Source organism: Leucoraja erinacea, chromosome 4, assembly GCF_028641065.1.
Source record: "Leucoraja erinacea ecotype New England chromosome 4, Leri_hhj_1, whole genome shotgun sequence".
NCBI lineage: Eukaryota > Metazoa > Chordata > Chondrichthyes > Rajiformes > Rajidae > Leucoraja > Leucoraja erinaceus.
The window spans coordinates 44864996-44878185 of NC_073380.1; the positions used below are offsets into that span (position 1 = coordinate 44864996).

The 13190-nt window shown below is 40.8% G+C and overlaps 1 protein-coding gene across 3 annotated transcripts in view; it reads left to right on the forward strand.

Moving 5' to 3' along the window:
- Positions 1-6272, forward strand: part of LOC129696331 (coiled-coil domain-containing protein 178) — a 235011-nt gene extending 228739 nt beyond the window's left edge. The window contains exon 18 of one of the 3 annotated variants that reach the window (XM_055634151.1): positions 5602-6270. In XM_055634151.1, coding sequence (XP_055490126.1) covers positions 5602-5745 — 144 coding nt within the window. In that variant the 3' untranslated portion in view covers positions 5746-6270. Of the gene's footprint in view, positions 1-5601 lie in introns of all 3 variants that reach the window. The other 2 variants (XM_055634150.1, XM_055634152.1) reach the window with 2 other exon arrangements.
- Positions 6273-13190: the final 6918 nt, after the last annotated feature.

The window sequence follows — 13190 nt, forward strand, 5'->3', positions numbered from 1 at the left end:
CAATACTTACTGAAACACATTCTTCACATACATTAATCCTCAGGGAGATGCAGCAGGGTGTAGCATCCATTTGCTCATTCTACCAGTCAGATCGTGTTGCAAAGTGAATGCTTATGAAAGCATCCAAGTTTGAGAGCATCTGATTTAGTCTAAAAAAAATGCCCGACATATAATGTTACTCTCTGCAAACACCCTCAACTTAGACCAAATGTAGATAGTACCAAACCTTTGTGGAATCAATAGAGAACCAAAAAATAATTCAACTAGCAACTAACCTATAAATTGTGAAGACACAGGGAACTGCTGATGTTGCAATCTTGAGTGAAACACAAGGTGTTGGGGTAACTTAGTGGGTCAGGCAGCATCTGTAAAAGGAACGAATAGGAAACATTTTGGGTCGGCATCCTTCTTCGTGAAGATCCATTTAAAAAGAACTGATTGAATCTCTTCCTGGTATTGTACACAAGTTCATCTGTAGGTGTTTACCAGCCGGAATTATCTAATCTGTGTTGCATGCTGAATGAATTAGTGTTTTACTTAGTCTGCAAACGTAGGTGGATATCCAATAAACATTCTCACCAATATTGTATCTAGTACTATTTAACAGCATACATTTTAAGATCTGTCACAGGAAATATTTTAAGTAAAACCAAAACAAAAAGTTCCCATGGATAACTTGTGGAGATCAAAATTTCAAATTGGTTCAGGAATAGCTACTTCCGCACAGCCATCAGGCTATTAAACCTGGCTCGGACAAAACTCTGATTATTAATAACCCATTTTCTGTTATTTGCACTTTATCAGTTTATTTATTCATGTGTGTATATATTTATATTATGGTGTATGGACACATTTATCTGTTTTGTAGTAAATGCCTACTATGTTCTGTGTGCTGAAGCAAAGCAAGAATTTCATTGTCCTATACAGGGACACATGACAATATACTCACTTGAACTTGAACTTGAAATTGAAAACTCCGGGATAACTCGGCAGGCCAGGCAGCATCCGGGAAAATGGGAAGCAGTTAAAGTTACAATAGACTAGACTGAGACCCATCATCTGAACTAAGAAAGTAAAAAATGGGTTAGTCTGCCTGTCTTGTTTCTCCTCCCAATTGTCTATCCACAGATGCGACCTATCCTGATGAGTTTATCAAACATTTTCTGGTTTTATTTCAGATTTCTGGAATCTGGATTTTTTTTTCTTTTATAGTTAAAGTTAGTTTATTTGTCATTTCCTGTAGCCATCAAAATGCTATTCTTCTTGTTAGAGAATCTTGTCAGTGAATAATAAGCAGTTTTACCTATTACAACACAACAGAGGCAATTCAGCCCTACTAGGTCCACGACAGTTCCTAGCAGGGCAATCCCACAAGATGTATTTCCCCTCTATGTATTTCCCTATTCCCCTCCTCCTTGTTTTCTCTCAGTGCTAAACAACTCCCCATTGATTCCTTTTTCACTCACTTACGCCAAGGAGTAATTTACAAATGTAAATAACCTACTCATTCAGCTTTGGGATGAGGCATAATCCCAGAGCTCCCATCAGAAACACAATCACAGGGAGAACATGCAAACTCTGTACAGACCCAAGCTTGTGAATGAATGCTAGCCCATTGGAGCTGCAAGTCAGAAGCAACTAACTGCTCCACCACCATTCCACTCAACCATCTCAACCGGAGGGATAACAACCAAGGTCCAATATATTCAGTTATTGCGTTATATTCACATTTTCAGTAACGCTCACTGGATAAAAGTGAAGAATCCAATTGCAGCGCGTACATTAGAAACATAGAAAATAGGTGCAGGAGGAGGCCATTCGGCACTTCTAGCCAGCACCACCATTCACTATGATCATGGCTGATCGTCCCCTATCAATAACCCGTGCCTGCCTTCTCCCCATATCCCTTGACTCCAATAGCCCCTAGAGCTCTATCTACCTCTCTCTTAAATCCATCCAGTGACTTGGCCTCCACTGCCCACTGTGGCAGGGAATTCCATAAATTCACAACTCTCTGGGTGAAAACGGTTTTTCTCACCTCAGTCTTAAATGACCTCCCCTTTATTCTAAGACTGTGGCCCCTGGTTCTGGACTCGCCCAACATTGGGAACATTTTTCCTGCATCTAGCTTGTTCAGTCCTTTATAATTTTATATGTTTCTATAAGATTCCCCCCTCATCTTTCTAAACTCCAGTGAATACAAGCATAGTCTTTTCAATCTTTCCTCATATGACAGTCCCGCCATCCCAGGGATCAATCTCGTGAACCTATGCTGCACTGCCTCAATCACAAGGATATCCTTCCTCAAATTAGGAGACGAAAACTGTACACAATACTCCAGATGTGGTCTCACCAGAGCCCTATACAACTGCAGAAGAACCTCTTTACTCCTATACTGAAATCCTCTTGTTATGAAGGCCAACATTCCATTAGCTTTTCTTCACTGCCTGCTGTACCTGTAAGCCAACTTTCAGTGACCGGTGTACAAGGACGCCCAGGTCTCGCTGCACCTCTCCCTTACCTAACCATTGAGATAATAATCTGCCCCCTTGTTTTTGCCGCCAAAGTGGATAACCTCACATTTATCTATATTATACTGCATCTGCCACGCATCTGCCCACTCACTCAACCTGTCCAGGTCACCCTGCAACCTCCTAACATCCTCATCACAGCTCATGTGTCATCCAGCTTTGTGTCATCCACAAACTTGCTGGTGTTGCTCCTAATTCCCTCGTACAAATCATTACTATATATGGTAAACAGTTGCGGCCCCAACACAGAGCCTTGCGGCACTCCACTCGCCACTGCCTGCCATTCTGAAAAGGACCCGTTCACTCCTACTCTTTGCTTCCGGTTTGCCAACCAAATTTCTATCCATATCAACACCCTACCCCCAATACCATGTGCTCTAATTTTAGTCACCAATCTCTCGTGTGGGACCTTATCAAAGGCTTTCTGAAAGTCTAGATACACTACATCCACTGGCATTAATTTTACTACCCCTATGAATCATGAACTATAATCAAGAACTGTTCGCAGATTAGAAAATCAATTTGGATTCTGCCAGGTTTGCAAGAGAAAGCAGTGCAATCCCATGTGACCCATTCAAAAATTCATGTCATACAAGCCGTTCAGCCCAACAAGTACTCTGCCATTCAATCATGTCTGATCTATCTTTCTCTCTCAGCCCCATTCTCCTGCCTTCTCCCCATAACATTTGACGCCATTTCTAATCAAGAACCTATCAAACTTTGTTTTAAAAATTACTTGTCCTCCACAGCCATCTGTGGCAATGAATTCCGCAGATTCACCATCCTCTGGTTAAAGTAATGTCTTCTCATCTCCTATCTAAAGGTATGTCCTGTTATCTGAGGCTTTTCCCTTTAATCCTGGAGTATCTCACTAATGGAAACATCCTCTCCACATCCACTATATCCAGGCCTTTCACAATTCAACAAGTTTCAATGAGATATCCCTCATCCTTCTATACTCCAGCGAGTACAGGCCAAGTGCTGTCAAACGCTCATCATATGTTAACCCAATCATCACTGGGATCAATCATTTTTCATAAACCTCCTCCTCCTTTTGGTAATCCTGCACCAGCATTCTTAAGCCCCTTCACACCTCCACGTTCTGTATCCTATCTTCATTTAGGAAATATTCTGTGCCTTTATTCCTACTACCAAAGTGCATGACCATACATTTTGTTCCGTTGTATTCCATCTGCCACATTGTTCACTCATCCAATCTGTCCAAGTCCTTCTGCAGACTCCCTGCTTCCTCTACACTACCTGCCCCTCCACCTATGTTTGTATCATCTGCAAACGTGGCTACAAAGCCATGAATTCCATCATCCAAATCATTAATATACAGCGTGAAGATACAATGCGGCCCCAACATCGATCTCTGTTGAACACCACTAGTCACTGGCAGCCAACCTGAAAAAGCACCAGTTATTCCCACTCTTTGTCTTCTGCCATTCAGAAAATCTATCAATGTTAGTATTTTCCCGCTGATACCATGGGCTCTCAACCTGTTTAGTAGCTTAGTGTGAAGGTACTTAATAAAAGGCCTTCTGAAAATCCAAGTAGTCACCATCCAATGACTCTTCATGGTCTATACCGTTTCATCAAAGAATTCCAACAGATTTGTCAGGCAAGATCCCCCATTCTCAAAACCATGCTGACTTCGGCCTAGTTTATCATGTGCTTCTAAGTACTTGGAAACCTCATCCTTAATAATCGACTCTAAAATCTTACCAACCACCAAAGTCAGGCTAACTGGCCTATAGTTTCCCCTCTTTTGCCTCACTCTCTTCTTGAACAGTAGAGTAACATTTGCAACTTTCCAGTCTAATGGGGCCAGTCCTTACAGTAGTTCTTGTAGGATCACTACTAATGCCTTCACAATCTCAAAAGCTACCTCTTTCAGAATGCTGGGGTGTTCCATCTGGTCCAGGTGACATCCACCTTCAGACCTTTCAGCTTCCAAAGCATCTTCTCCTTAGTAATAACTACTCCAGTAACATTTGCCCCCTGACTCTCCCCTCATCCCAAATATTCTGTTTTTAAATAAGTTTGGAAAGTAATAATCATTGCAGCAACTTATGTTAGCATTTTGTCATGATAACTTAGTGATTGCTGAAGCTTCTGAATGCTGAAAGCGCACAGCGCTCATTTAGCACAAGGGAGAGAAATTAGATAGATTAATTAGATGGCATTTTATAAATGTGAAATCTGAGGCATGTTAATAAAATTTGCAATTAAAGGATGTCTTCTGCAAGCAACAAAGTAATAATTGAAAAGCAATGCAATAACAGTAGATGCAAAACACGTTGATTTTTGGTACATTAATGGTGATATATAAATGCAAGTTATTAATATTTCACAAACTTGCAAATTTAATAATGTTGTGTATCCTGTCGGGCTAGTAATAGTTAGAACCTCAAACTAGATTAATACCACTCTTTGTTATGATAATTTTTAATAAAAACATGCATTTACAATTTAATATTGCATTATTTCTCACATGTTGCAATAGAACACCGTCGCTCTGCAGCACGAAAAATTACACAAGTTGTTCATTGCACATACTCTTTAAAATGAGCCGTGACCTTTTCTATATTATATCTTTTCTACAACATACTTTTATAACCAGAATGTGATTTTAATTGTTAACAATTTCATTTGTAACCATCTACCTCCTTGAATGGCTGGCAGTTTCAGAATTCTTTGACTGCCTTATCAAACATGGAACTCAAAGTAGATGCTGAGGAAACTGTTGCTCAATTATACTTAAAAATGGTATTTTAAAAATGTGAGCAATTTTGATATTTTTAAATTATATTTAGTTAGTAGTTTCTATCTAAATTATCACAGAATAATATAGAACTAATGTGAACGTGCTATCAATGGTCAGCGTGGACTTAGTGGGCTGAAGGGACTGTTTCCATGCTGCATCTCTAACCTGATCTAATTTGATGTCAATTCTGAGGAAGTAATTTGTTAATTACATTTAAAGCTCTGTGCGTTTGATGAAACTAATATTAATTTCTCAATTGATCAGAACCAGTGACAATATTTATTCATTTATTATAAACAGGGGGACATGGCAAAATCCATTCAGCGCGTGTCTACCTTCCTACAGTCTTTGACGGATTCTTGTGACCTAAAGGACGATGCCGAAAACAACCTGTGTGGTATAATCAAAGACAAGAAAAGTCACAGAGTGCAAGTAACAGTGTAATTGGACGTTCACCTGTTAACCATTTCACACTTCTATGGACTACAACTCAGTCACCTTCCATCATGCTTTGTCTTCTTTTACTTACAGCAAATCCATAACAATGAAACAGGTGACTTTCATGCTGCTGTCAGGAACGATCTAATTTCAGCTTTGGGTGACTGATTGCAATTGGCTTTGCCTCATCTGATAATTAATCTATGTCACGATTAATTGGAAGAGAGAATAATTACTGGCGATGTTGACAGTGACTGTACGCTTCTCCAGATTTCTGCCTATTGCTCAGGCCTAACTAATAACTTTACAGTTCATCACTGAAACTTTGTACATGTTGTAACAATCTCTATAGACATGTAATGGTGTTACACATTCTTCCTGTTAGCACTTGTCAATAGTTTTGAGTGCCAAAAGCAGTCTCCATATTACAATTCTTTGTATTTTATCTTAATTTTGTGGAAGTTTAAAGTTTTCAATGAGCTGGAGATGAATGATTAATGAATAAATTCAAATGCTTCATTTTGTCTATGGATCATTAGTCAAGTCCTTTGTGTTAAAGACCTGAGAAAGGAGTAGAAATTATTGAGACATTAGCCTGAAGCAATCTCGAGGTAAATATTATGCAAAAGGGAAAAATGTTTAGTGCACACCGTACAGAGATCACTGACCCAACGAGAACATTTTCACCAGTGTCTAACTCATTTTACCCACCAACATAGTGCATTGTTTGCTATTCAGAACAGCATTTCAACAGCAAGAAAGTCGATAGCCTGAAGAATACACCAAACAAAGCCTTCCTATTGTATGAAGATAGTGGCATTACATCTATCAAACAAATTCATATTTATATTCAAATTCATATGAATGCAGTAAAGTTTAATTTCATCAGTTTACATGCTTTTTGATGTATTCACGTAATATTTATCTGTGAATTATTTAAACATGGTGGGTAACCCATTTGCTGGTTAATAACTGTGTTTTAGGCATTGTACAAGAATATTTTTGTTCAAGTACACTGACATATAAATAGAAGAAAGAAAAAAAGCTGGAAATTTGAAATCAAATAAAAAACCTGTTGGAAGTATATTGAAAGTCATTCAGCAACAAAAAGATAAAAGATACATCTGTAATTTTGTCGATCAGACCTTTTCAGACTATTCCATTAACTGGTACAGTTCCAGAGAATATTGAGCTACACTGCTTGCTGATTACAGTACATCTACAATGTGTTTCAAAGTATTATATTTTTGATTTTAATTGATCATGAAACAGAATACAAATATTAACCTACAATGAAAGGAAGAATACACATTTTCATCATGCTTCTCCGAAGGGGCAGTACGGTGGTGCAGCGGTAGAGTTACTGCCTTACAGCTCTAGAGACCCAGATCCAATCCTGGGTATGTACGGAGATTGTACGTTCTCCCCGTGACCGCCTGGGGTTTGTCCTGGTGCCCCCACGCTCCAAAGACGTTCAGGTTTGCAGGTTAATTGACTTTGGTAAAAAAAAACTAAATTGTCCCTGGTGTGTAGGATAGTGCTGGTATACGGGGATCCCTGGTCGGCAAGGACATGGTGGGCTGAAAGACCTGTTTCCGCACTGTATCTAAACTAAACTAAGACTTCACAACCAATGAACTACTTTAAAGGTGACCTTTAGCACACAAGCAAAGAATAACAAAACTACAGTTAAATAACACTTGGTTAACCTACACTGCAAGACTGCAAAGTCTGGTGTTTAAAATTAAAAATTACTCATAATGTCTTGTTGCTTGTGAACAATTGGAATTTGCTGCTGGGGTCCTTGCACTAAACCAGTGTAGACTCCCCACACCACTGCACCATCCAATTTAAAGCCCTCTTAATTATGATGGATATGTATCATTTATTCCACAGGCTAAACTTAGGATAGAGTTATCAATCGCAGTAAAAGGCTAAAATTACTGCAAGAAGATTCTATTCATAGACAAAGTAGGAATTGTGTTGCTGATTTTTGCTTTGGTGGAAAATTGTGTTACCTTATCCACAGCTACCATTTTATGGCAGTATCAAGGAACACTAATTGCTGAGGCTTACTAACATGAATATGTGAACCTTCATGTTCACAAATTCATGTAATATTCTTGCTTGACAACAATATTTATAGCATAAAATAAGCCTGGTAATGCAATTAATGCAAAAATGTGAAATAATTTTGTTCTTACAAAAATCCTTTGAAAGGGGCTGTGAAATAATCTTTGCACAAAGTGGGGAAGAAAGGTAGAGGTGTGATTTTATCAAACCCTAATTACAAAAACAATGACTGGAATGCGTTGTTGCCATTTATATTGATATCGCACTTCAATGGTCTATTCAATGCTTTCTTATATACGTATGAAGTTTAAATTTATTTCAATAGATTACCCATTTCCATGCTTAGATCCGCAGTAAATGTCACTAAGAACAGTGATGAGAGTTAAAAACTTGTGAAATTAAATATACCTGGACTAATATTTATAGATCAGTTGATGCATGAGTGATGGAAATTGATGGCTATTAAATATTGATCTATATAGAGTGTTGATATAGGTGTAGTTGATATAAATAAGAATTAAAGTTATAAATTAAAGGATTTAAGGTTATCCATTTTTCTAAAGAGTAACAGATTTCTGGAATAAATGGTCCTATAATTTTTGAAGGAGTCAGTATTAATGAAATAAAATTAAATGGATTGTGAAGCAAAAAAGGAATCAAGAGATTCAATCCCAAGTTTAACTGTGGGGAGTGGCAAGAACTGCCAGTGTGTGGCATGTGCTTTTGGAATTTCTGGGCCTAATTCGCATCTTCTAGGCCAGACTCCTGCTTAAACCCAGTGGGAGTTTGAGAAGGTCAATGGCCAGGATTGCAAAAGTAATTTATCCTTCTTGGTATGCCGGGATCCCTAACTCACTACATCAATATTTTCTACATTTTAGCCTTTCACCTAATGTGAGAGAACATTTCTGGCACCACAAATTGTTGAGACAGCATCTAATGACAATGTTGATCAGGGAGTGGGTGGACAATCCCTGCTGGAATACGTAGACATTCACTTGTTTGAACTGAAGGAGCACCATTAAAGGTTTAAATTTAATTGAGCTTCTTTTGGCCTCAACCCTGGCTACCAAACTGCATCATGGACTGAGTTCAACCTGCTTGCAGCAGATGGCCCCGATGTGGAGGCAAGACCAGCAATTAGACGTGATAGTGGCATTTAAGAGAATTTGGATAGGCATAATAATATGCAGGAATTGGAGGGGTATAGATTATGTGCAGACAGATCACTTGGTCTTGGCATCATGTGCAGCACAAATATTGTGGGCAAAAGGGTCTGTTCTAATGTTGAACTTTTCTATGTTCTATATCAAATTGTCCACCTGCACCCATCCCATGGTACTAAAATCGGCTCATTGCTTACACATTTGAAGTTACATTTCAAAAACAACTACCACTTAAATAAAAATCACAAATCTTAAATCTGCAGATTGTTTTCTGTCATTCACTTTCATTTTGATTGTGAAAGATTAGAACTTAAAAATGTTTGTATTCCCATCTGGCACTTCTTTACGCATTGCATACACGGTACACTTGGCCTCAATGAAATTTGTGCCTTATCTTTGTCGCTTTTGTAACCTGGAAATGTATTTATTAGGTGGGCTTACATTCCTAACTCACTGCATCAGTACTTTTTACATTTTAGCCATTGAAGTAACCTACTGTGTCAAACTACTGTAACAGTAGATCCATCTGGCCCCATTCACTCTGTGATACTTGCATCTGTTTCTTCACAAGGATAAGGCACTCTATACCTCCCAGGAGGGGTGGAAGATTGCAACCTTCACGTGGTCCGCCCTGTTTCGACTAATGCAATCAACTCGACGTGCACAAATGAAAGATCAAATGGAACAAGTTGTCCAACAACTTTAGGCTGTGCACGCCACACAAAAGAAGAAGAAGGCCTCCCAGGAATGTTTACATTTCATTGAAATCTCTGGACATATACATTTGTATGGAAATGCACAAAGTGTTGTTGCCCAAATTGCAGTTTTGCTTGAATATTTGACAAAACTATATGTACAATAACTTGGATTGAGAAAAATCATCAGAAAACAAGGCTAGCACCATTCAAAGCCTTGGATGATCCACCGTGGTATTTCTTTAATATTATTACACTGTTTCACTTTCTCATCTGGTAAAGAACCTAATGACTGACGAAGAGATGACAATATCAGACCTTGCATCTCAATACAATAACCTTATACAGCTAAGGTACTTTAACCTTCTTAGCTGATTCTCCAGCTCAGAGAAACATTGGAGTGGTCAAGGTTTGGGTTACTCACTGAGATACACAACTATCATGCATCATTGTTTAAGAGGGAACTGCAGATGCTGGAGAATCGAAGGTTACACAAAAAAGCTGGAGAAACTCAGCGGGTGCAGCAGCATCTATGGAGCGAAGGAAATAGGCAACGTTTCGGGCCGAAACCCTTCTTCAGACTGATCGGGGGCGGGGGTGGGTGGGGACAAGAAAGGGAAAAGGAGGAGGAGCCCGAAGGCTGGGGGATGGGAGGAGACAGCAGGGGGGCTGAGGAAGGGGAGGAGACAGCAAGGACTAACAAAATTGGGAGAATTCGATGTTCATGCCCCCGGGGTGCAGACTCCCCAAACGGAATATGAGGTGCTGTTCCTCCAATTTCCGGTGCTGCTCGCTGTGGCCATGGAGGAGACCCAGGACAGAGAGGTCGGAGACGGAGTGGGAGGGGGAGTTGAAGTGCTGAGCCACCGGGAGGTCAGCTTGGTTATTGCGGACCGAGCGGAGGTGTTCGGCGAAACGATCGCCCAACCTTCGCTTGGTCTCACCGATATAGATCTGCTGACATCTAGAGCAGCGGACGCAATAGATGAGGTTGGAAGAGATGCAGGTAAACCTCTGTCGCACCTGGAACGATTGCTTAGGTCCTTGAACGGAGTCGAGGAGGGAGGTAAAGGGACAAGTGTTGCATCTCTTGCGGTTGCAAGGGAAAGTGCCCGGGGAGGGGGTGGACCGAGAGGGAAGGGAAGAATTGACAAGGGAGTTATGGAGGGAGCGGGCTTTGCGGAAGGCAGATATGGGGGGAGATGGGAAGATGTGGCAAGTGGTGGGGTCACGTTGGAGGTGGCGAAACTGACGGAGGATTACTTTTTGTATGTGACGGCTGGTGGGGTGAAAGGTGAGGACTAGGGGGACTCGGCCCTTGTTGCGAGTGCGGGGATGGGGAGAGAGAGCAGTGTTGCGGGGTATGGAGGAGACCCTGGTGCGAGCCTCATTTATGGTGGAGGAGGGGAACCCCCGTTCTCTGAATAATGAGGACATTTCAGATGTCCTGGTGTGGAACGCCTCATCCGTGGAGCAGATGCGGCGTAGACGGAGGAATTGGGAGTAGGGGATGGAGTCCTTACAGGAAGCAGGGTGGGAAGAAGTGTAGTCCAGATAGCCATGGGAGTCAGTGGGTTTATAGTGTATGTCGGTCAGAAGTCTGACCGACATACACTATATCATGCATCATTATTTGGACAAATGGGCATGTTGTTTATGAACCCTACCCTCTCTCTGCAGAAAAATAGTTGAATGTATCAAGTTTAAAATAATTTTGTTAAAATAATTTAGCAATTTTACACTATGTTTCATCCCTTCTTTAGAAAATGTTATAAATAGTAGAAATAGCTATTAAGTGAATGAAAACAAAAAACATTGAATTACTAGACTAAGTGGGACCCGTTGGGTCCCAGCATCACACGGGAGGGCTGGTCACCAACGCAATATTCCACCGCTCCACCAATTCCAATATAGCTTGCCAGTGGGGGGTGGGGGGGGCTTTCTGTTGCACTAGTATTGGTGTTGCGGGCCGAAGGTACTGGTTTCCAGAGGGCTAGTATAGACATTGTGGGCCGAATGGATTCTTGGGCTGGCAGCCAACTGTTGCAACGATTTTAAAAGCCAAGCCAAAGCAAACAATTTGGCTGCACACCCGACAACCCAAATTCATTTTGTGAACACAAACGTTTTTAAGGCAAAGAATTGGGCAGCAGCCACCTGACAACCAAAATTCATTTTGTGAACACAAATCTTTTTTAAAAAGGTGAGGCAAACAATTGGGCAGCAGCCACCTGACAACCAAAATTCATTTTGTGAACACAAACTTTTTAAAAAAAGGTGAGGCAAAGAATTGGGCAGCAGCCACCTGACAACCAAAATTCATTTTGTGAACACAAACTTTTTAAAAAAGGCAAACAATTTGGCAGCAGCCACATCGAGGGGACTACCCGTGGAGTAGATGTGTGTTCAGTGTTATTCACAGCTCAGAGAGCCGCTTCTTGGGTCTGGCAGAGACTGAGTGAGGCACGGGTTTTATAGTCCCTCCCCCCTGCCGCCAGCGGGGGCAGCAGAGAGAATGGGGGATATTTTTTAAACATTAATATCTCTCTGATTTTTCATCGATGGGAAAAATCCTCCAGTCCCGGAAGGCAGAAGGGGGCTCTGAGCGAGGTGGCCAAAAATGATGGCCGTAGGTGGTGGCATTCTCTCGGAAAGCTCACCACAGTGGGCCAAAAGTGGTCAAGATCAGACTTTGAGTAATATAGATATCTGTAATCTCTTCCAGCCTAGGAAACATTCAAGGTATATGGACTGCTCCAATTTTGACTACGTGTTTAGTCGCAAAGTTAATTGCCCCACTATTGATTTGGTACTTTTGAATTAGAAACGTAGAAAGTAGGTGCAGGAATAGGCCATTCGGCTTTTTGAGCCAGCACCGCCATTCAATATGATCATGGCTGATCATCCAAAATCAGTACCCCGTTCCTGTTTTTTCACCATATCCCTTGATTCCATTAGCCCAAAGAGCTATATCTAACTCTCTCTTGAAAACATCTAGTGACTTCTGTGGCAGAGAATTCCACAGATTCACAAATGTCTGGGTGAAAAAGTTTTTCCTCATCTCAGTCCTAAATGGCCTACCGCTTATTCCTAAACTGTGACCCCTGGTTCTGAACTCCCCCAACATCGGGAACATTTTTCCTGCATCTTGCCTATCCAATTCTTAAGAATTTTACATGTTTCTATAAGATACACTCTCATCCTAAATTCCAGTGAATATTAGCCCAGTTGACCCATTCTTTCATCATATGTCAGTCCCGCCATCCCGGGAATTAACCTTGTGAATCTACATTGCACTCCCTCAATAGCACAAATGTCCTTCCTCAAATTAGGAGAACAAAACTGCACACAATACTCCAGGTGTGGTCTCAAGAGGGCCCAGTACAACTGCAGCATGACCTCCTTGCTCCTATACTCAAATCCTTTCGCTATGAAGGCCAACATGCCTTTTGCTTTCTTCACGGCCTTCTGTACCTGCATGCTTACTTTCAGTGACTGATGTATAAGGACACCCAGA